A 23,861-nucleotide genomic window follows, 5' to 3' on the forward strand; every position below is an offset into this window, starting at 1 on the left:
ATTAGACTCTCCAATGTCTAGGCAGAGGCAACCATATACTGGATGATGGCTGCCTTTACTATAGCTTTGTTTGGGGTACCCATTTCTTCATATATTGTGAGTGTTTGTTCCAAAATTTCCTCTATGAAGAGACCATTGTATAGAGTGTCTTCATTCATAAGGATCTATGGCTAATCTTCCATGGGTTTTTCTTGTTTTTCCTCTTCCTTTGATGGGGAAGTTTATTTGAACTCCTGACTCTTTTTCTTTCTTTTCACACTCATTTAGAGAAGTGCTTTTGAAGCTTCCTCTACTAATGATTCCTTTTGTGTGGGGTTTACTAGATAATTTGCATTTCGCCTTACCATTTCCTATTGAATGTGAGGATATGGCAAGGGAGGCTCCTACCTACAACCTTTTGAACCTTCTTGGAGTGGAAGTGCTCTATTCCTCTAGTTCTTATTTTTCTAGTCCCCATTTTTTCCTTAATTTCTATCTGTTTTTATACAAGTGCTCTTTGCATGTCTTCTTGGCCAAATTGTCCATGCATTCCCTATAGGTTATGAATCTCTCCGCATCTGAAACTTTTAAAATTTAAAGCAAAGTGGTGACATAGGCATCAATTTTCTACATTAGTGACCTAATATGGGAGTTTTGGTATGCAAGATGTGCAACGTTTTGTTGCCTCCATTACGGTGTAGCCTTTATCAACCAAAAAGACAATGTCTTTGATATAGCACTGCACCACACCATATGACATGCATTCTCTATCTTATGTCTTTTGTTGGAGGATTTGAAGAATCCCCAATTTGTTGTGGTAAATGACATGGCATCCTTGAAATGTTGGAGGTGGTAGCTGATTTGAGCAACAACTGGTTTGGAGGCCACCCAAATTTTCCCTGCAAAGGCTGGTAATTTATTTTAAAAATATAATGTTAAGCATATAATGAGAGTCCCATACATAAACTAGTAGTGAGATTTCTTTGAGTCTTGCAAGACTTCACAGAAATCAATATCTTTTCCTTTCATAGTCATCTGATATACAATGTGTATCGATGTTGTCGTGGCAAAATCTTCTTGATTCATGTAATAAACTTTATATGCAATCCCCATAGCTACATATTTCATCGTTGGATTTATGATTTTGGTGACATTCAAGCTCAGGCCATCATATGTTGCTCCTGTTAGCTTTGTAACATCAAAAAAGTTTATGGCTTTTTTTGGCAAGATGTCTCCTTGTGCACATAACCTTGTGATTGCTTGAATGGCCTCTTTCATGATTCACTAAGACTTGTCGAGGTAGATGTATTTATTGTGTATTCAGCTAAGGATTTGTTGGATTATTTGTCATTGATGTCAAAGGCTGAATTAAGTTCGTTTATGAATGTTAGTCGAGTTGTCTTCTTGTCTATCTAGTTGAGCAGCTTGAGCTACCTGCTTGCCTTCTTAAGGTGCTTGTATGCCTACTGGAGCTGCTTAGTTGCTTGGTTGATCTGTCTGTGTGTCTGCTCGTCTTATGCCGCTTACTTGTCTCTGCATCAGCTGTTTCATCAGAATTGTTGCCATGTTAGCTCTTGGCTTATTTCAAAAAGTGAATTTATTTTTGTGGGACCCGATTCTCTTTTGGGTCATTTTTTTTAAAAGACAGCAATCTTTATTTCAGCGTATTGGAATGAGTAGTGGTGCTGGGCGGCGGCCTTATTTTGAGAATTTCAGAATGTTTTTAATGTTCGATTCTTATGGAATCAATCTCAGTTACTGGTTCTTGCCAAAAATGGTCGGGTCCTGGTCCTGGTTCATGCCCGGTCCTGGTCCGACCCTGGTTCGACCTGGGTCCCACTCGGGTCCTACAGGACCCACAGGGAACCCAGCCGCCTGGGCAGGACCCGGGTGAACCCAAGCCCGTGGGTTCCCAAAAACAGGGCCCACGGGTTAGAAAACAAAGAAAAACAATTAAAAGACAAATTTTTTAATCTTATTTTAACATTTTGAAACTTGAATCAGTTGAAACTTGAAACTTGAAACTTGAATATTATCTTTTTTGCAAATTATGAATATGATATTACATTTATGATTTACGATATATCAATATCAGAATATTTATTGGCATTGGCAATTATGGATTTATGATTTATGATTTATCTGTTATCATTTATGTATCATTGTATGGGAAAGTTACATTGTATGTTTCATATTTGTATGTTTGAACTGTGAACATATATAATTTTGATGTTTGAAGTTTGAACATATATATATAAAAAAAAAATTAAAATATATATATATATATGTGTGTACGGACGAACCTGTACCCGTAGCAAAAAAAAAAAAAAAGTTTGCCGAATCCGCGAATCCGTACCCGAATCCGAACCTGAATCCGAACCGGAACCAGTAACTTAGGAATCGATTAATTATTTGGTTGCTGAGATGCCATTGATGTTTCTAGTGGAGTTCATAGTGATTTGGAAATTAATTCCCTATCAGATTTTTTCTTTGTGGATGCCATATAAAAAAAAGGTTTTGGGTTTGAGCCCTTTTTTTCTTAAAAATTCATTTTATGCTTTCAGATTGATGGTATTATTTATGGCGGCAAATACTAAAAAACACTAATTTAGAATCTTTAATTTTTGAGACAGCTGGATGTTTTGACTTATCAAAACGTGTGAATGGGAAATAATTTTGTATGACAGGTGCATTTTTGGATAGCTGCCGTGTATGGTGATTTAAAAAAAAACGTCTACCTTTATGTTGTTTGTGTTGAAAACTGCAGATGGTAAGAGAACTTTGCATGAGTCGGGGGTGCATTTTTTGTCAAGAAAGTGCTGATCAGTCAACTTCTACTAGTGTGCAAGTTGGGACAGCAAGTAACAATGCTGGAAATACCCCTAAAAACAATCAAAATGAAGGTGTTGGTATACATTTTGAGGGTGGAACAGAAGACAATCGATTTAGTACAGCACATGCATCAGTTGGTCCTACACCTTCGCATGATGGAAATGGATCTACAATTAGAATTTCTCTCAAAACTACATCAAGGCTTGTTGAAAAGAACCATCCCATCAATCAAATCTTACACGAGGGCAGACCTAGAGCAACAAGGAGAAAAGTTAACTATTATGAAGATGATGATATTTCATTGCTCTCCATGATTGAACCTAAAACTTTTGAAGCAGCAGCAAAAGACAAATCTTGGATTGCAACTATGAAAGAAGAGTTAGATCAGATCCAAAAGAGTGAAACTTGGGAACTTGTCCCAAGGCCTAAGGATAAGAACGTGATTGGCACAAAGTGGGTTTTCAAGAACAAGTTGAATGAGGATGGCTAAGTGGTGAGAGACAAGGCAAGGTTAGTGTGTACGGGTTATGCCCAAGTTGAAGGTATTAATTTCGATGAAACCTTTGCACCTGTTGCTCGTTTAGAGGCAAGTAGAATGTTTTTAGCTTTTGCCTCTTTTGAAGGTTCTAATTTAGTTTTTCAAATGGATGTTAAATCTGTCTTCGTGGATGGACATTTTGTAAAATTCCTGATTAAGATGGATTGTATCAGAAGTAATTGCCCAATGTTCATAGGAAGTGTAATGTACCCTTCTTGATTGCTATGACTGTAACAGATGTAATTGCCCAGTTTACACAGGAAGTGTAACGTAGACTTGCTGGTTGTCCATGAGTTTAATATTGTCACACATCGTAATCTTCAGGGTTGTCTATGAGTTTAATATTAACACACATGTGAACCCACTGCAGAATTTCTTACTGACTTGTATGTAAAAAAAAATATATTCATAACTTAACCAATGCTTTTTCTATAAACAGAATGCCTGTTTCACATAGCATTAATTAATCATTATACAGCAGAGTGTTATTGGTGCACCTTAATTTGAAGTGTCGAAGACTGCACGTTGATTCGATGTAGATTGCCCCTTTGTCTGCTGCTAAGACCCCAGATTATATGTTGTATGTGCTACTATGGTACAGGCGATGGTTCCTCAGTCTGTGGTTGCCCCGTAATACATTCTGACGCGTTCACCTTTCTGCGTAATGATTGTGACCAAGTATTTCATTTGACCGTGCGGAATGCCTCCCGTGTGCAGATGGAAATACCCACGAATCTCCTGCTATTGGTTTGCACGAAGCCGCATAGACACCATAGGGTATTTGGTTTGGGATTGTAGAAGACGCAGAAAACCAATGCTGTGTTGTCTCCCATGGCCCGGAGGTGATAATATATGTCGTGGTTTGTTAGTAAGCCGCCATGTACTTCAAGCATAAGCCAAAACGCATTGTGAATTCACTCAGAAAAATAACCAATGAATGTCGCTCCCTATTCATAGACCAATAGGCCAGCCCGAAAACTGACGAAAGGTTCCAGATCACCGGAATGTGTGTTATCACACGCAGTCCCAGTTCTATTCCTTCCTGAATTGCTTTAATCAAATCTCCTTCCCCTCTTCGGGTGTCACCCCTCCTTTTATTATTATCAATTAGTTGAGAATCCCGTAATAGTTAGAGATAATTACGGTTGTAAGCAAATACATGAAAATATTAATTATATTTTATAAATGAATGGGGAAATTTATAAAATAATTAATATATTCTATACTTTCATTATTCATATATTAGGGGGACATGACACATTTGAATGAAGAAGTTTATGTAGAACAGCCTAATGGATTTGTATTATCAGCAAACCAAGATTATGTATGCAAGCTGAAGAAGGCTCTTTATGGGCTCAAACAAGCACCACGTGCTTGGTATGACAGGCTGGATTGTTATTTGCAGTAGCAGGTATTCAAAAGAAGCATAGCAGACAGCAACTTGTATGTTAAAGAGGAAGGTAATCATATGCTGATCGTAGTTGTTTATGTTGGTGATTTAATCTTTGGTAGTGACTGTGAACAGATGTGTAAAGTTTTTGCTACCAACATGAAGATGGAATTTGAAATGTCAATGTTGTGAGAGCAATCTTTCTTCCTAGGGCTCCAAATTCATCAATCTAAGGAAGGTATTTTTATTTCCCAAACTAAATACATTAGAGAGATGTTGAAGAGATTTAAAATGGAAGATTGTACTCTTGTTAGTACTCCTATGGTGACTGATTGCAAACTTAGTAAGGATGATGAGTCTTCAAATGCTGATCAAACTCTTTACAGATCTATAATAGGAAGTTTATTGTATGTTGCAACCACTAAACCTGATATAATGCAAGTTGTAGGATATGTTGCTAGATTCCAGGCTGCCCCTAAGGAAATACATATTCATGCAGTTAAAAGAATCTTTAAATACCTCAAAGGTACTATGGAGTATGGGCTTTGGTATCATAGTGGAAATGACTTCTTACTTACAGCCTATATAGATGCAAATAGGGGTGGCTCAGTTGATGATAGGAAGAGCACAAGTGGAGGTTTTGTCCTCCTTGGGAAGAGTTTGGTTTCATGGCACAGTAAAAAGAAAGCTTCCATTTCTCTCTCTATAGCTGAAGCGGAATACATTGCAGCAGTGTCTAGCTGCACACAGGTACTTTGGATGAAGCAAACATTGGAAGACATTAAGGTAGATTTCAATCATCCTATTTCTATCTTTTGTGATAATACGAGTGCCATTAACATCTCTAAAAATCATGTTTTGCACTCTAAAACCAAGCATATTCCTATCAAGTATCACTTTTTGCATGAACAAGTTAGTAATCAGCACGTTAAACTTGAATATGTTTCTACTAAAGATCAGATTGCAGATGTGTTTACTAAACCTTTGCCAAGAGATATATTTGAAAAGATGAGACGGATGTTAGAAGTGGCTTCACTCCATCATTGAAGGGTTGTTTTGCTGAAGGGGAGTATCTATTGTATTATTTCATGCCCCTTGTTCAAGGTTTGCATGTTTTATTGCAGACTTGTATCAACTTTTTGGTTACTTGTAGCTTTATATCAGTCATTGATGTCAAAGGGGGAGCACGATCTCAGGGGAAGAAGTGTTGAGAAATGTTGTTTTCTTGGTTTCAGGAAGTTGCAGTTGGAGATGGAGTTGCCATCAATGACAAAGGGGAAGTTTGTTGGATTATTTGTCATTGATATCAAAGGCTGAATTGAGTTCGTTTATGAATGTTGGTTGAGCTGTCTTCTTGTCTATCGGGTTGAGCAGCTTGAGTTGCTTGCTTGCCTTCTTAAGGTGCTTGTATGCCTACCGGAGCTACTTAGTTGCTTGGTTGAGCTGTCTGTGTGCTTGCTTGTCTGACTCAGCCACTTACTTGTCTCTGCGTCAACTGTTTCATCAGAATTGCTGCCATGTCAGTTCTTGGATTATTTCTAAAAGTTAATTTCTTTTTGTGGGACCCAATTCTCTTTTGGGTCATTTTTTTGAAAAGTCAGCAATCTTTATTTCAGCGTATTGGAATGAGTAGTGGTGATAGGCAATGGCCTTATTCTAAGAATTTCAGAATGTTTTTAATGTTCGATTCTTATGGAATCAATTAATTATTTGGTTGCTGAGATGTCGTTGATGTTTTTGGTGGAGTTCATGGTGATTTGGAAATTGATTCCCTGTCAAAAATTTTCTTTGTGGATGTCGTATAAAAAAAAACATTTTGGGTCTGAGCTATTTTTTTCTTAAAAATTCATTTTATGCTTTCAGATTGATGGTATTATTTATAGCGGCAGATACAGAAAAACACTAATTTAGAATCTTTAACTTTTGAGACAATTGAACATATTGACTTATCAAAACATGTGGATGGGAAATAATTTCGTATGACGGGTGCATTTTTGGATAGCTGCCGTGTATGGTGATTTAAAAAAAACGTCTGCCTTTATGTTGTTCATTTTGAAAACTGCAGATGGTAAGAGAACTTCGCATGAGTCGGGTGCATTTTTGGTCAAGAAATTTTATCGGATTCCTCAGCTGGTCTGTTTTCTTTTAAGAAATTATTTTTGAGCATAGTCGAGGAGGTAACGGCAAGCAAAATATAATCACAGCCTGAAGATTATCAACGTTCTTTTTGACATTCATAATTCATAGTTGTTGGGGGTTTGTGGAAAAGTGAAAAGCAGTGGAATCATTGTTTTGTAAAAAAAAATTGCTTCTATTCTTAGCATCGTTTTTTTTTTATTATCAGGTATCGTATGTGCTAAAGGAACAAGGGAAGTTAGGTGTTCATTTTTTGAAGGAAATAGCAATAATCTAAAAAGTATGTGATATACGTTTTTGTTGAGTGTATGAGGTATATGGTTCTTGCTGCATCTAGAATAGATAGTGGGTGCATTATTCCGTTTTGGTGGTGCCTTCGTGTCCAATGAGCATTAAGAATTTTATTTTGTTGTGTTGCACTGTATGACAGGGGAGACATTGAAAATACATTTTGGGACCATTTTTCAAAACGTGATTGGCAAAGGTTTTGCAGAATTCGTGGCCTCTCTTTGGCTTTTCATATATGTCGTTGATAGTATTGCTGGTGTTGGGTATTGCGTTTATGGTGTATGAAAGTGAGTGGTCCAAACACGGGAATATAAAAAGGGAAGAATATACATAAGGAAGAATCTAAGGGTAAGGGTGTGATTCTGATAAATTTCTTGAGTACTAAACAAATATGTGCAGATCCATGATGCAGTATATGGAGTGTTCTTTCTGAATAATTTTTGAGAAATAATGGACAAGACAATGATACTCTTCCAACAGTTTCATATTGATTATTGAAGAAATTTTGGTTTTAGGTTGCAGCAGAGTGTTCTTTAATTTACTTCTGAGTAATTTCAATCAGTTTGAATATAAGTTTGGTGAAAGGTTGAAGTTGGTGCTTTAGTTTTTAGAAGTTGGTGCTTTGAAAGGGTTGGTGCCCTTTGTGAGTTGAAGCTCACCTTTGTATCTTTGGGTTGGTGCCCATTTGTTTGAGTTTAATAAAAAGTCTTAATGCCTTGTTTTTAACCCGAAAGGGTTTTCCATGAGAAATCTTTGTGTTCTTGTATTGCTGGTTATTCTATGTGTTTTATTTCTGTAATGTGCAATTTGTTTTAGAAAGATTTGAAATACTGATTCACCCTGCCCCAAATTTCCTGTGTGCTTCTCAGGATTATCCAGATTCCAAACCCATCCCTCCTCCTATGTGAAATCTGACAAGTTCTTCCAAAATCCAAGTTCTTTTCATGTACATAGCTATATTGTGGAAGATGGTTTTCTATTCCTGGTTGAAGTAGGGTTTGCCAGAGGCCTTCGAACTTGGTATCAATGTTTTTCTATGAGCAAGGTATGTATATATTTTCAAAAATCCTCTGTCTATATAATGTCGAGGGGAACCTTAGAAAAGGCCCCATCGGGATCTACATCCATTTCTTTGTAGGGAAACTTATTGTACTTCGATTGGGATTTCCACGAAATATCTACAAGGGTAGGTGTGGCTATTTCATTTAGATTAGCTAAAAATATAGAGGGAGAACTTAATCATTGGGGTTTCACAAACTAAGCTTGTTATTATGCGGAGAAAGCAAGCGTATGCAAAGTGAGGATAGTAGAGATGTTGCGAATTTATAACCCTTAACCAAAGAAACGAGACTCACCCAGTTTATTTGTTTTGTTTCCTTGGGAACAAGAGCCAAACTATCTACTCCTCCTCTGTCTACTATTTGCGATATATTTTCCCTATTTGCAATATTGTGTGGTACATTTCCTTACTATTTTGTGTATCGTAATCACTCTTCAAGATCCAAAAGATTTCCAGGAAGTGAGCTCCACTCCTTCCTACATCCAAGCATTCAATACATCCTCACTATCCGTGCTGCCATCTTCACTCTTTAAATCAATTTCCCCCTCAGTATTTGGCTCCTTACGTATATCTATTTTGGGCAATTTAGAAAAGGACTAAATCAACTTTGTATGTCCTCCACAACTTCTTTCAGGGAATCTCCTCAACATAAGAGTTAACCCCATTTTCTCCTAGGAGTATTTAAACTACTTTATTATCATTTGCAAAGGACAATTCTTCTCTTCTTGAGTCAACCATGCCATTGGAGTGGATGAATTCTTGTAATCCTAGTAGGCCCCTAAATATGTCAAAAGGTTCCTTCATTGCCAATACCTCAAAGTTTATTGTTAGTTTCATTCCTTGAACATTCATCTCTACATTTTTCCAAGTACCCATGGTCTACATGGATGAGCCATCAGCCAAGTTGTTGTAGAAGTTATTAGTCAATTTAGGTCTTCCTAGTTTTTCCCATGTTTTTTGCAGTATCATATTGATATTTGCACCCAAATCTATCATTATCTGCTTGATTTTCATATGATTGATGTGTGTTGTAATTATTAAGGACTTTATTTTCCATTCATAGTTTGTTTGTTGTATTCTCCAAACTAGTGGCTAAAAAGCAGCCTGTTTATTCCAATATTTGCAAAATTGTTCCAGTTTCTCCAAGAGGTCTTTTTGTTGTACCATTTTGGTAAGTTGTTTCAGTGAGGTAATCTTCTAAGAAAAAGATTCTCTCTATATTTTGTTGTTGATTAATTATTATTCTTGTACTTTCAACTCTATCACATTGTTGTTTAATAGGTTGGATTGTTTGCCTCTTCTTCTTCATCATATTCTTCATCTTCTTCAGCACCTATGATAACTTGTTTATTTTTGGCGATATTGATCCCTTGTAGGGTGATTACTACAAAAATATTTTCCTATCCTTTGTATTTTTATTTTTCCTCAGTTGTAGATGTATCAGATGACCAATTCTCCTGTATCTGACATCTTCTCACTCCTTGCGGTGGATTTATTAGTACTTTTCAAATCACTCTAGCTCCTCTATTTAGCCCTTGAAGTTTATCACTCTTTAATTGTGATGGGATGTTCTGAAAATACTACTCAACCCTCTTGCAGGTGAAAAGATCAAGGTTTGGATTTTCACAAAATGCACAACTCTTCTTTTTATCTGTCTAGCATTTTGTGGCACATAATGTGGCTTACCGTATTCAAAGCAGTTTGTATTATCTCTTCTTCGGTTTCCTCTTTTGCATCCTCTTCCTCCTCTATAATTGAAGGACCTATTATCTTCATTGTAGTTTTGTGGGGGATTGTTTAGTACTACATTGGCTTTTATGTTATTCCTCTAAGGAGGTTGTATGTAGCCACAACCTTGTGTGTAAAGGGTATGTTCCACAAGTCCGTTAACATATGACATGGTTTGATCTACTTCTTTGTCATATCCATGGTTTTTAAGGCAATGAGATTCATGGTTTGTTTCTTGATTTTTGATTCAGAAGCTCATTGAGGGACAATCATTTATTTCGTGATCATCCCATTCATTGCATAATCCACAAAATACTAATTGAAGCTTCACAATATTTTCTGAAGGTCTACTCTTAAGGCAACGGCCCTTTTTTGCCTTGTGCTTTAGGATAGTTGTTTCTCATGTGGCCCTCTCTCGAGTAACATGAACACCAAACATTCTATTTACCTGTGTTGGTCTCCTTATCATGATCTACTAAAGCAATATCAATTGTTCAATTGCCAATTGCATTTTCTCTAGTGCATCATTTTCTTTTTCTTTATCCACTCTTCTCCATGGTTGTGCTTCAATGCAGAAGGCCAAGGTTACCCCATTTGAGTAACTTTCAAAGATTCTTCCATCTAATGCTGCCCTGGTTTTTTGTCAAGTCTAGAGATAAACACTCAGATTTTTGAATCTCTATCAAGAGTTCTAGTTTGTGGGAGACTTCTTTGAATCTCTTGTCATTGTCTTTAATTGTTTCTCCCTCCTTCTACACAAGGTCCCACATTTTGCATACATTCACAAATGGTACTTCTGGAGTACCAAAATTTACCAAGAATTCTTTCTTAACATCTTCCCATTCTTTGTCTTGTTTTGGATAGGGCTTTCTATACCAATCTAGTGCATCTTTTCTTGAAGATCCTACAAAATCAAATAATTAGGTCTTATCTTCATCAATTCCCTTTCTCTGCCAAAATGCTTCCAATATAAAGATGTGCTCCATAGCTTCGGTGGTATCCTTCTCAAACAGGGATTTAATTGAAAGCTCCATGGTCTACTTGACTTCGTGGTTTGCTTTGTGGAAGGGTACTATGACTTTCTTTTGCCTTTTAATCATTCTTATTACCACAGGCTTATGTTCTCTACCTTTATCCCTTGCTAACTTGGTCTCAAAGTATTCTTTTCCTAAGATCTCTTCACAATCTGTTGTAAACTGTTTTTGTGAATTCTTGCTCTCTTCTTGCAGCACTTATTGAATTGAAAGTCTTCTAGTTTTATATGTCATAGCAGATGGGTCTTGGTCCATGGTTGTGCCTTATCATAGTGACGTTTCATCTTTGGTGATGCCTTTTTATTTATGAATGACATTTTAATAATTAATTTTGACAAGTCCTACTCAAATTAAACAAAATTTTCTTTTCTTTTCCTATCTTTTATTTTCTTAACTTCCTCACAATCCTATTAACCAATTGTTCCAAATAATCCTCATCAACAGATAATATTTTCTTTGTGTTTCTTAGGAAATCCATAAATCTTTCATCTAGTTTAATTGTAATATTTGATAAGTTTGGTTTCACCAACGGTGTTTTTGGTGAAATGCAGTAGTGTTGAACCTTATTGCTTCCACAACCATCTACCAATAACTTTCTTAATACCCCATAACTTGCTAGGCTTCCTTTCAAATTTGTTAAGATTCCCCTGCTCTTTCCAGATGGGATGCCATCTTTTTCAGAGTCTTCGATTCTTCTTCTTCAAAGATTTTCCCTTCTCCTAGGTGACACCCAAATCAACACACTTAGTAGCACCCATATTGGCACGCTCACTTCCTCTTTTATCCACACTCTCCATTCTTCTATGTTGTCTTTCTTGTCTTTCTGCATTCTGTCTTTGTCTCCTTTCTTCATTATTCTAGCTTGCCATATCTGTTTTCCGTGTCAACTAAGTCTCCTATCTAATCTCTCTTAATCTCTTGTTATCTCCTTTCACCATGGCTGTTTATGATTTGGTGTTGCATTACTCTTTTGTTTCATCCCATGGTAGTTATTTTATATCTCAATTTAATTAGTCACATCTTTTCAAGGATTCTTTTTAGGATCCCCCCCTTTTCATTCTCCGTCCCCTAGATGCCTAACCCCATCTCATGAGGTAGACAACAAGGAGATAGTTCCACAAGTTATAAGAAAATTCTCATCTTTCTTCCTGATCTCCCTGCCTGGGTCAAAATTTTAATTTTTTGTTTCCTTACCTCCTCTATACTACCTAACCAGAGCCCCAGCAACGGAACCAAAGTTAGCAAGAAAAGTGATGAATCATAGACCAAAGTTCTATGCCCCAAGTATTCTGCGTTGTATTTATACCCGACTCATTAGTAGATGAGGGATTAGAGGTTGATCTATAATGACAAATCAAACAACATATCAAGATAACTTTAAACAAAAATTAAATGACAATGATAACATCATACATAGCCATTGATCAGCTTCCATGAATTGATATAATTTATATTACATTCCCATCACCACGCAGCAAAAATTCCCTCAAAAGCTGGCTTTAGAGCTTTGTGAAGGATTGTACTTGATTTTTGGCAGTTTGGGAAGCAAAGGGGGAAGTTGTGATGATTTAGAGCCTATTGCACTGCACTTTCAGCACCTCTATCTGTTACAACAGGAATTCTGTGCAAGGTTTCAAACCTGAGAAGAGATTAGTATGTGTTGAGTAGGGTGATTTCAGCATTCTAATCACATTAGAAGAGTTTGATGAGTTTTCGGGAAGCATATGAGCTCTATTGCTGCTCTTGGGGACATGCAAAGGGCTATAGAATATTGATTTCTAACTTGGCTGATGATTGTTCTCAATTTGGGACTGCTGCAACAAATGTGAATGGCAACCAGTGGCGTCTGTTTGGTTTTCCATTAATGACCCAGATTGTTACCCATGTTCTGTAATGGTGCACTGGATCTTCATATCTATCACCAGTAAATATGGCGGCTTCTGCTTCTCAAAAATTTTGAATTGGTGGTTGAATAGTTATTTTTTATTGTTAGGCTTTAATGATACTACATCAGTAGGATCCTTAATGAAAATCTGTCAACAACGTTTCTTTTCTATTCCAACACTGCTAGACATGTCCAAATCCTCAAATCATTCCTATAGACTGGGAAATCTCTACACTGCCTCAATCACCTTCAATCCCTGTTCAGTTTCAATTTTCTACCATTGATTCTTTTGCTCAATCTTTTTTCATAGAAATTCTTCACTGCATGGAATATTGCTCTCATAAGCTACTCACTCTTCTTCCACAGGAAGTTCTTTCTCAAAATAGACTTCACTGAAAATGACGGGGCTCACTAAGAGCAACTGATTCCTTCATAACATCCTTCAAACTAACTTGACTGGCAAGGTTAATACTTTCTTCTTGGGGAACGGATGGTTACCTAGGAACTTCTACACACCTTCCCTTGTGAGAGGCATATTCCTCTCTGATGTCTGCTGAGGTCTCCAATCATTCTAGCTTTGACTTCAACTCACGCTTTGGCTTCAGACTTTACTGTGGCTTCAACTCCAGAAACACTTTGATGAATTTTTACAGCTGGCCAGCTCTCACAGCCCTCTTCTTTGTTCTTATTGTTCCACAAGTCAAGTAGATTGCCTGATTACCTGGTCCACTCCCTGGCCACATTATCTTCTTCTATCATTTTTGTTCAGGCTCAATAGCATTAATTTTTCAGAATTCAATGTCAGTCTTCAAGTTGTTCCTCTTCTTTCTGACAGCACCTTTCTCGGTGCCATTGTAGGATCTGGTGTCTCTGTGTTTCATCATCTCTTTTGGTATGTCAATCCTGCAGAAATAAATAGGGCAATGCTGGGAGTCAAGGTGGTTTGTCTGTTGACAACCTCTTCTACTGCATCCATGTTACCCCATACAGAATCACAGGCTTCTTGTTTTTGGCTGACTCTCCTCTAATGTTATCCTATACCAAGAATGCCCAAAGATAAATGAAATCTTGAATAAGATGATCTTCTCTTAATTTATGTGTCTCAATTGGCTCTTGTTTTGGTTGATCCACTGACAATTACACTTTCCATCTTGTGTCATCATCAATGGTTATTGTCAACTGACTTCCACTCTACTTCAAACCTAATCCAAATTTGCAAAGGCAACAACACCAAAGGTGTTCACAACCAACCAACAAGTTGCCATTCATAAAAAATCACAAATTTTGCTAATGAATAACATACAGAGAAAATAGATAATAACACTTTTCTTTCATCATAATGTTTCGACAGTGCTTGCTAGTACAGTAAGGACCTGTCATGAAATTCATCCCCTATCTTGACAGTGGAAATGTTATTTCTAGGACCAATGTTGTCATTTAAGACACAAGCGTTGGTCTAATTCATAAATGCCATGCAACATGAATTACCCAAGCCACCCAACTGATAACAACAAAACAAATCCAGCACAAGGCATTCATTAAAGATAACAATAATCATGAAAAATACATAGGGTATTCCTATGTAGACAAATTTTCAACTATGAAACAACCGAATGCTCACCCAATTTCCTGCACTATCTGCTGTAGCTTTCTTGTGATATTCCGTGACTCCTTATCCAAAAGGGGAACAATTAATGGAACACTATCCATGTACCTGAAGTAAGATGCCAGCTCAGAAGATTTAATTGTTTAACTCACGAAACTTTTGAAAAACATGTTTCAAACATTATTCATAGAATAAAAGATCAAACCACACCTTCGTTGTAAAAGCTCTTCCAAAAAACACCCGAGTCTGCTAACACCAACTCTGGCACGCTCTTCCTTGAACAAAGGCCGTCCTAACTTATCCTCCAAAGCAGCTATATCCTGTGCTTCTCTTGAGGCAACTGCCTACACAACGCATCAACCAGTGAATACATATCAAGATACTGATTTTCTTGACGGCAATACAAAAACTAAAACAGCAGTCTTAGGACCAAAGGGGTGAAGCTTTTATCAACTTAGTTAAAATAAGTTTTAATACAGGCTAGAACAACTCCATCTTTAAGTTTTTTTATTTTAGAAACAATAATGTACTTGTTTTACTTTTATCAACTGAGAATATAACAATCAAAAATAGCACATCTCACAGGTTAAGTCATTTTTCATAAAAAAATTAAAAGCCACTTTGGAAGAAGTCAAAGAAAAATGATCTAACATAATACAAACCCAGCCAGTGTCTTCTCAGAGAATATCTGACAACAAACTGTTTCATAGTGGCAAGAAAATATGATACAATGAAATATGGCATTGAGATAAAGTGATGCTCTTGGGAACAGAGATGCAAGGTGAAGGGGTGGGTATGTGTCCTGTGCATGATAGAAAAGAATAGAATTTTTTCCTCTTGAAGAGAACTATCAGTTTTATGAATTTTGCAGCAATAATTTGACTTGACCATATTACACCCCAACCATTGGATCTAACTGTTTATAATCTTCCAAAAACTTACATTACCTTATAGCAGACGATTAAAAAAAAGAAAACTAAGTTGGCATAACATTTATTAATTAACATAACAACAAAACACTGTCTACGGACCATCTAAGGGAGAACTATGTTTTTTATGAAACTAGCCCATTTGAATAATATTTGGCCCTGAGTACTATGCTATTGCAGATTGAGCTGCTGGAAAAGATTGTTTTTCATGATCACACATTAAAGTGTCTACTGCATGCCATGCAACCCCTCATCATCAAGAACAAAAGAATTATTAAGTTGCAAGCAGCATGGAGATCATCAATAAAAGCTCTACTTAGAAAGAAATCTAGACCTTGCTCATGCTCCTACCACCCCTGAACTAGGCCTCATATCCTCCAAACCATAATTTGTTCCCATCAACAGCACTAGGCAGATTGCATATCAGCTCACAGCCTTTAGGTAGGTATTGACCTCCCCTGAAGGTCCTTGCCCCCTAAATCTAAATCCAAACTTCAGATCTGCTATCTCATATGAATAAAATTATGTTTATAAAGAGAATATCTTGCAATTAACTCGACATCAAGCTTAATGATGATTATCAGGCCTTCCTTTTCTAAGGATAGAAACACCACCTAGACTCAGTTTCTCCAAAGAGTTGGAGAATAGACTGGGGCTCTGCAAGGAAAGAGATCTATCTGCACATTTTTCATGGGGGCTTTCCTAGGACCAAAAAACCTAAGAATATGAGTGCAGAAAATTGGAATCCTGCCAGATTAATCAGTATCCTAAGGATGCCAAATGGATATTTTTATAGCAGTGTGTATAGGTGTGTGTGTGTGTGTGTATGTGTATTTTTATATCATAAGAATAGACAATGTTCTATGTATCCTACGAATATGTGTGTGTGTATACATATACATATACATACATACATACATACATACATACAGATATATATATATATATATATATATATGTACGTATATTTGTACGCACACACATATATAACTTATATATATGTATATATATATATATAGGTTGCAAAGTTGTAAGTAACCTCTCAACACGCAATCTTCTGCCACACTTTAAAAAAGACAGGTTGTGCACTAATCGAGCACCTAAGTTCTTAATTAAAAGAACAAGCATCTATAATAATATGCATATGCAATATGCAATCATTGCTTAAGTCCACATATCAACAATTTAAAGGTTACTGACAAGACAACATGCTTTAAAGAAGACATATAGCAATCATTCTTTCTGAAGTAAATTCAAAATTGTGAACAAAGCATTAGCACATTAAAAAAATTGTCTTTAGATTTTTATTATTACAACTTACTTCTTTGAATTCATCATTTGATCTATAAACTGCATCCCTATTCATGCCTACTCTTCCTGACGGCACTGATGTGAAAAAAGGAGTTTCTCCCAAGATATTTCCATCAAGAACAGGAGTTGGTGGCTTAATAAACAATTCCACATCCAGAGACCGCCCAAACTGAGGAATTTTCGTATCCAGTTTTGTTGAAACCATCACAGTTCGAGACATCTCAGGGTCAACCTGGAAAAAGCACAATCAGCACAACCATGATGCACAAAATGTACAGTTCGCAAAAGATATAAATTACCACACTCAAAATTATATGACTAACTTCGAACAGGTATTTCTGTTTAAGTGATAATTGGTTAGTCTAACCTAGTATTAACTGAGACTGAACTTGGTATAGAAACTAACAGATCTATTCATCAGAGCAGTGATCATCTGAACTTACTTCCATAACAAAGATCATGCCAACATTAAAATTAAAATATTTATCTGGAAAATGAACAAAAATATGCCTGCATAACAACTCTCCGTGTGGTAGCATTGCTCCAATCACTGCAATCTTCAAGGCATAATATAATAAATTCTTTATGTTTCATCTTGGTTCGAATAAGTGCCTCTACAGCACGTGCTTGAGCCTGTAAGTGCAAGTAACAATATTTTTGATCATAACCAACGTTATATATGAAGAAACAATAATTAGTTTATTATAACTGCTTAACAAATTGTAATAGAGAAACATGATGTACTTCAGTAAATGCTCAACTTGGAAAAAATCATGAAAAAAAAATAACCAGAATATAAGCTAAAATGCAAATATAACAAAATAACAAAAGTCGAAAACAATGATCACAAAACTCTTGACCATAGGTTCTGAATAATGAAATAGTTAATTATAAGATGAAAAATAGTGCTCAAATCACAAAACAGAAAACGAACAAGATGGATAGAGAAACTTTAGAGAGATGTATTTCCATACCCAAAAAAAGGGTCAAACCTTTGTACACCATTATCAGGACCTCCCTTAATGAATTGTTTTTTGGAGGTTTTAGAGAAATGCTACTTATATTACCCAAAACAAATTTTTTTTCTTTTTTCTTTTCTCCTTTTAACATCTTGATTTTCAAGATCATTCTCCCTTTATTGATCCAATTGTAATGATTTTAATGAAATTTCCTCTACAATACTTATCTCATATTTATGTGGTGTTTACAGATCTCACAGCCTATAGATCTATTGAGACCTCAGAAAGACTCACAAGGTTGCCACAATCTTGTAAACTTGGTGAATATTAATTCCTACAAATAAGGACAAATAGTTTCAATTTTTAGAAACACATTTATAACAGAGAGCACCCTCCTGTGCTTCAAACTGGCGGTGCCCCAACAATGTATGCAGCTAGTGGTAAGCCTGATCTACTAACCAAAATATTCAAATGGCCTATAAGAATACCATTGAAAAACCTACACCAAAACAGATTCAAAAATACTTATAACAGGATTAATAAAGTGAAAGCATAAAAAAAAAGTAGTTAATTTAAGGGACCTAGACACCCTTCTCCTGAGTTCAAATCAAATGAATCCAAGGAACTCGATTCCTCATTTCCTGATACCTCAAATCAGTTCTGTATCTTCTTCCCTCGCCTTCTTTTTCCAATTATGGTTGGCTTTGACTGCTATCAGCCATCCCCAACCCAACAATAAATTGTATGCTTTCTTATATAATGAGATCAACACAAAATTTAATAAAAATGTTTAATTTCCAATGAGATACTTTTGAGCTACAGGAATTCCAAGCACTTTGACCCCTTCTTAATCTGCTCCCACCATTTGAAAAGTTTGACACCAAATGGTCTACTTGCCCAAACTTTTACAAGTATCTTCTTGAAGTACATATATAGCAAATCCACCTCATTAATTGTATTAGTGAGATTCTTCCCAAACATCTTCATGTGTACCGCATGTTGAGACTCAATCTAACATTGCCAAAAATTTCTTAAGCCCTAGCTCCTTTGTGCATTTAGGCCTCATTTTGCCCATCACATATAACCGATCTGAGAAATATCGGTCCCCATTTGTCAAAATATGCCTGAGTGTCATTCTCATTCATCCCCCATGGGCCCATCATGTGTTAGAAGTTGCAAAATCTTTAGAAAAGTCCAAGTCTAGGAGTGTTTTTATCATTTTCTGCAATCCCTGTGGAATTGCAGACTGTCCTTGCACTATTGAACATTTCCCAATCCAGTTTTGACCTCCATTTCCCATAGAACCTTTGCAAGGCTCTTCACATCCTTTATCCCTTCCATTCTCCTTTATTCCCTCCTTTTGTGAAATCCCAAGGGCGGCCCAGACCTCCTTTTCCCATCCTTATGTTCAGATTTACTCTCATTCCCTGCAATTTTCCTTCTGCCCTTCCTTGCATACTTCCAAAGTGGATCCAGATATTTTCCTTCTTCACTTAAATCCACTTCCCTCATTCTGTTCCACAAGATATTCCCACATCATCTCCATTTCCCCCTTGCAGAACCTCACCCACCTCCAGGCACTCAATTTTCCACTTGGACATCTCATCCTAATGTCCACTTCTGCAACAAATTCTCGCGAAGGTGTCCTAAGCCTTTTCCCATTCATTTCTTCCTATGTGGAGATTGACCTAACTTACAGACTTCCTCCACTTCATCCTATTCTCCCTTCCAATTCCACACTAGAATTCTGCAACTTCTCCATGTGCCTCGCTTGCCCTTTGTTTTCCTCGTAGGGTGTCAGGTTAAGACATTGCATAAATGACAGAAGTACATAGAATATATGGAACTCACAAGTGTTCTATTGATTCATGGTAAGCCAGTACATACAATGATAGCAATATGTTCGACTACAATAGCCTGCCCAAAGACTGGGAACAGATACAATATAAAGGAGTCTGGTCAGTTACCCGGTACCAACTGCCGACAACCGACAAGTTAACTGCCAACGCTAACACAATTTACCTTAATGCTTAATTACCCGACAACATCATCCCCCCCAAAAAGAAACGTCGTCTCCGGACGACAGACAACCAAAATGGGAATGATGTACAAGCAAAACTGAAACCCCAAAACAACAAATCACTGGGATTGGGGTAGAGATAGCGTCCCTGATGGTCCCGTGGATGAGGAAGAGGCCAACTGCTCCCGGAGCTACAACACCTGCTCTGTGCGGTGGCGAAGATCCCTCTCAGCCACCAACTGGCGCTCCCGAGACCGTTGCACTCTAAATACGGCCTCCATCAGCTCGGTATGCTTCTTATCCAACTCTGCCCTCGTACTACTCAGACTGGCCTCCAACAAAGCCCTATCTGCCACCCATGCGGCTGAGGCTGCTACTAACTCGGCGCGGACATGAGCCAACTCCTCCTCCATACTCCCTGTCCGGGCTCTCTGCTGAGCCAACTCCAACTCCATTGTCTCCCTAGTGATATCTGCCTCCTGCTAAGCACGACGATGCGCCAAATGACTATCTCGTATGGCCTACTTGATCTTCCTGAGTAGGCTCTGCACTTGACTCTCTCCAATCTGTCCAAGGTGCTGCCACTCCTCCAACATCACAGGAAGATCCACGCAAGGCCATCCTCTGTCAACAAAGCACCGCTGAAACGCCTCAACAACTCCTCCGGTAGCAAATGCCAGGAGACCCTCCAACGCTGGCTGCCCTAGGGTCCCTTCCTCCATCAAGGCCAAAAGTCTGCATGCCTCACTCTCTACTGCTACCAAAAACTGAGTCAAGGCAATGGGCTGGTTCTCTGTAGAACCAAGCATCAAAATGTCTACCTGTGGCACCGTATCCTCCACACCACCCATGTGTTGGAGTAGGTCCGTAGGTTCCCCCTGAGCACGCATCTCATGAGGAGAGTCACTGCCCTCTAAATCAACCACCTCCTGACGATGAGGTGTGGCAGGCGGGGGTCCTACTGGGGCTTTCGGTTGCGCTGAGTATTGCTCCAACCATGAGTCTGTATCATCTCCCTCAACGTCACCCCTGTCTAACCTGATCTCTCCACCTCCATCCACTGGCTCTGTCCGAATAAGGGTTGTGTCCCTCGGCTGAACTACACTGTTGCTAGGGACCTGTGAAATCTGCCCGAGGGAGGGACGAGGATGCAACTGGCCAAACCCCGACACAAGGATTGCTGATATGGCTCCCACTGTCACTCCTGTTGCTGGTAATGGTGTCACGGTCCCATCTGTAGTCAACACAGCAGGTGCATATACTAGCCTCCCTGTCTGAACACCTGTAGGTCGGACCACTCTTCCTCCTAGCAGTCCCCGCGTCCCCTTCGGTATTTGGCCGAGGGCAACCGTACAACCTGCGCCTTCTTCCGTACCCAACTCTAGATACGGTACCTCCGTGTGTGAGAGGCGAAAACCGGTATCACCACCCGAACATCAAGAAGATGTCTCCTCCGACTCCGCCCCTGAACTACTCTCGGTGGCCGAATCCGACTCGCTAGCAAAGACTACCTGAATCTGGGGCTTCCGCTTCCTGCTGGATGGTGCATCCCCTGTGTGTGTATCCAAATGAGTCCAGTAAAAAATGGAGGGCGCGGTAGGGTCAATGCTGTCCCGCGGCTGCCACCCTTGCCTTTCTTCCGGCCCCTGTATACGGACTGCGTCCAGGAATAACCCAATGGCATGGTGGGGCATATAGAATGCCTTGTGCTTTAGTGTGAGGAATTCATGAATGCGGTCTAACAGCACAGTAGCCCAGTTGTACACCGTCCCATTCTGAAGCCCGTTCATCAATGCAATCATCGGTACAGCTATCTCGGAGGCCCTACTAGCTCCTGTGAGACGGCTCTTCATCAAGTCGAGCAAGCACTACCATGCACCAAGTACTATGTAAGATTTTTTCAATCCTCGCCCCTTGGGTGCCGTAATCCTGTCCCACTCTGCTCTGGTCAGGTTATCCTGACATATTTGTTGTAGCAGCTGATTTTTCCTCTCGGCGGACATCTTCATCGCATGCTTGTCCACCTTCTTCCCTTCGTCAGGAATGCCAAAAACCCTAACAAAGTCATCCGGAGCAAAAGACACAGCAACATCTGTGTGCTAGTACTTGAACGAGGAGGTGTGCAACTCATCATTATACGATTTTATCATCATGCGCAGGCAAGGCTCAAAATCTCGAATGGCGAATATCAGCATTTGAATGGCCCAATGCACCCGTGCCCTTCCTAACTATGTTTTCACCAAAATGTCATCTGGGGACTGCGCCTCCAACCACCATTGCCTGCACACATTGTCGTTAAACCCCTCAAAAGTGATTGTGTCCGTTGTGACTTTCGGCTGCCTTTCTTTCTTGCCTGTATCCAGTACAACAACCTTCCCTTTATCCATAGGATAGTCTCTAGACGGTTTCCTAGTTGTCTTCTCCGAATCCTGTAGTCTCCTCCAATCCAGTTTTTTCAACTGCCTGACGCTAGACGCTATCAAATGATTTTTTTTTTCCAAACTTATATCTTTCCTCTCCTGGGCACCTTCACATGTTCTTTCTTCCAATTGCGATCTCTTATTCCCCTTGTCTCAATGGTACTTTTAGTCTACTTCCGTAGTCCGTACGGCCAGTATTTTACTTCTCAAAAAATTTGTTTTCCTTTGGCACCCCTGAATCCGTACGAACTTTTTCTTGACTCTAGCAGCCCCTTGGTTCGTACGGAATTTGTAATGTCCCCTTTTTAGCGCAACATGATATGGGGTGTCGTTAGCCTATTCTGACATGGTCCCGAAGGCTAACAAGGACATTGATGGGATCCTGAGGTGTTTTGGCCTAGGTGTTTTCGATTTCAGGCCAATCGGTGCTGCTTTGACAGGGTTTCTAGACACTTACTATTTATAGTAAGTTAGTCTCCAAGCAGTGACTTGAAATTTTTAGTGTTTCCCTGGTTGGCATAACTATCAGTAAAATTATTTGAAGGCGACAATGATTTAAAGGGATTATCAACAATGTTTTAATATTTAATGATAAAGTGTAAAGTTAAATTAAATATTTAACTTTATCGTTATTTTATAAGGTTGGGAATATAAAGTAATGTTTAAAATATTAAAAGTTCCCTTTAATGGTACATTGTGGGAAATAATATTTTATTCTAATTGTATTATCCCACATTTAGGAAATGAAGTGTTTGCATCCAGGGAGAAGATATAAATGGAGGTTGACAGCTCTCTTTTGGGGGAGGCTGGGATGAATTAATGTTATGCTGTTGGATTTCGTAGAAATCTGATTATTGGGCTTGGAGGACGGAATCCCTCTTTGCTAGCATTCTCTTCACTGTTGAAAGACACACTCAGGAGGATTAATGGTGTTTTCATTCAGGAAACACATTGGGCTTCATTTGGTGCTCTCGCATGATGTTTTTACAGGGGTTTGAAAGTGCAGATTTGAAAATAGTGTTTTTGCTACAGTACCACGTGAATAGTGTTTTTGCTACAGTACCACGTGAATAGTGATTTCCTACAGTACCGCGTGAACAGTGTTTTTGCTACAGTACCGCGTGAACAGTGTTTTGCTACAGTACCGCGTGAATAGTGTTTTTGCTACAGTACCACGTGAATAGTAAAAATGCTACAGTGCCGTGAATAGTGCAGCTACAGTGCATGAACAGTGTTTTCAGCAAGTTCTATACTTGTGGAGTCCAGGTTTGAATTTGTTTATTATCATATGGTCTGTAATATTCTTCAAATCTGATTTGTATGCTTGGAGTTGGAATTAAATAAATACCATCAGCATTAATCCTCTTGTTTTTGGTATTTGATATGTCTGGTTATTTTTATATTGAATAAACTTTGAAAGCTTTACAATAAATATCAGTTTACCAAATTTATCCTATAGCAAATCAAGAACCAAAAAAAATCCAGTAGTCAGCTTGCACGCCAACTGTTTGACAAAATTACACTAAGTAAAAAGGACATAAATTTAGTACCGAACAGGGGGTGTCCATTACAGTGGTATCAGAGCAAAAGATTCTGCCATCTTGTGGGAAACTTTCACCAAAACATATTGCAGAAATAAAACAGGTCCAGAATGTATGATTGAGCATGCGACAGGGGCATTATAATTTTCGCAATACCAGGGCCAGACAAAATAGAAATCCGGATAGTCAGAGTGAGCAGTCTAGT

At 38.3% G+C, this 23,861-nt stretch overlaps 1 protein-coding gene across 1 annotated transcript in view; it reads right to left on the reverse strand.

Annotated features, from left to right (window-relative positions):
- LOC131064391 (dynamin-like protein ARC5) overlaps positions 1–23,861 on the reverse strand; it is a 163,381-nt gene that overhangs the window by 91,710 nt on the left and 47,810 nt on the right. Inside the window, exons 3-6 of the mRNA XM_057998521.2 lie at positions 17,227–17,349; positions 16,727–16,948; positions 14,687–14,820; positions 14,492–14,584 (exon numbers count right to left, since the gene is read on the reverse strand). Coding sequence (XP_057854504.2) covers positions 14,492–14,584; positions 14,687–14,820; positions 16,727–16,948; positions 17,227–17,349 — 572 coding nt within the window. The remainder of the gene's footprint in view (positions 1–14,491; positions 14,585–14,686; positions 14,821–16,726; positions 16,949–17,226; positions 17,350–23,861) is intronic.

The sequence above is a fragment of the Cryptomeria japonica genome, chromosome 5 (genome assembly GCF_030272615.1).
Source record: "Cryptomeria japonica chromosome 5, Sugi_1.0, whole genome shotgun sequence".
Classification (NCBI taxonomy): Eukaryota; Viridiplantae; Streptophyta; class Pinopsida; order Cupressales; family Cupressaceae; genus Cryptomeria; species Cryptomeria japonica.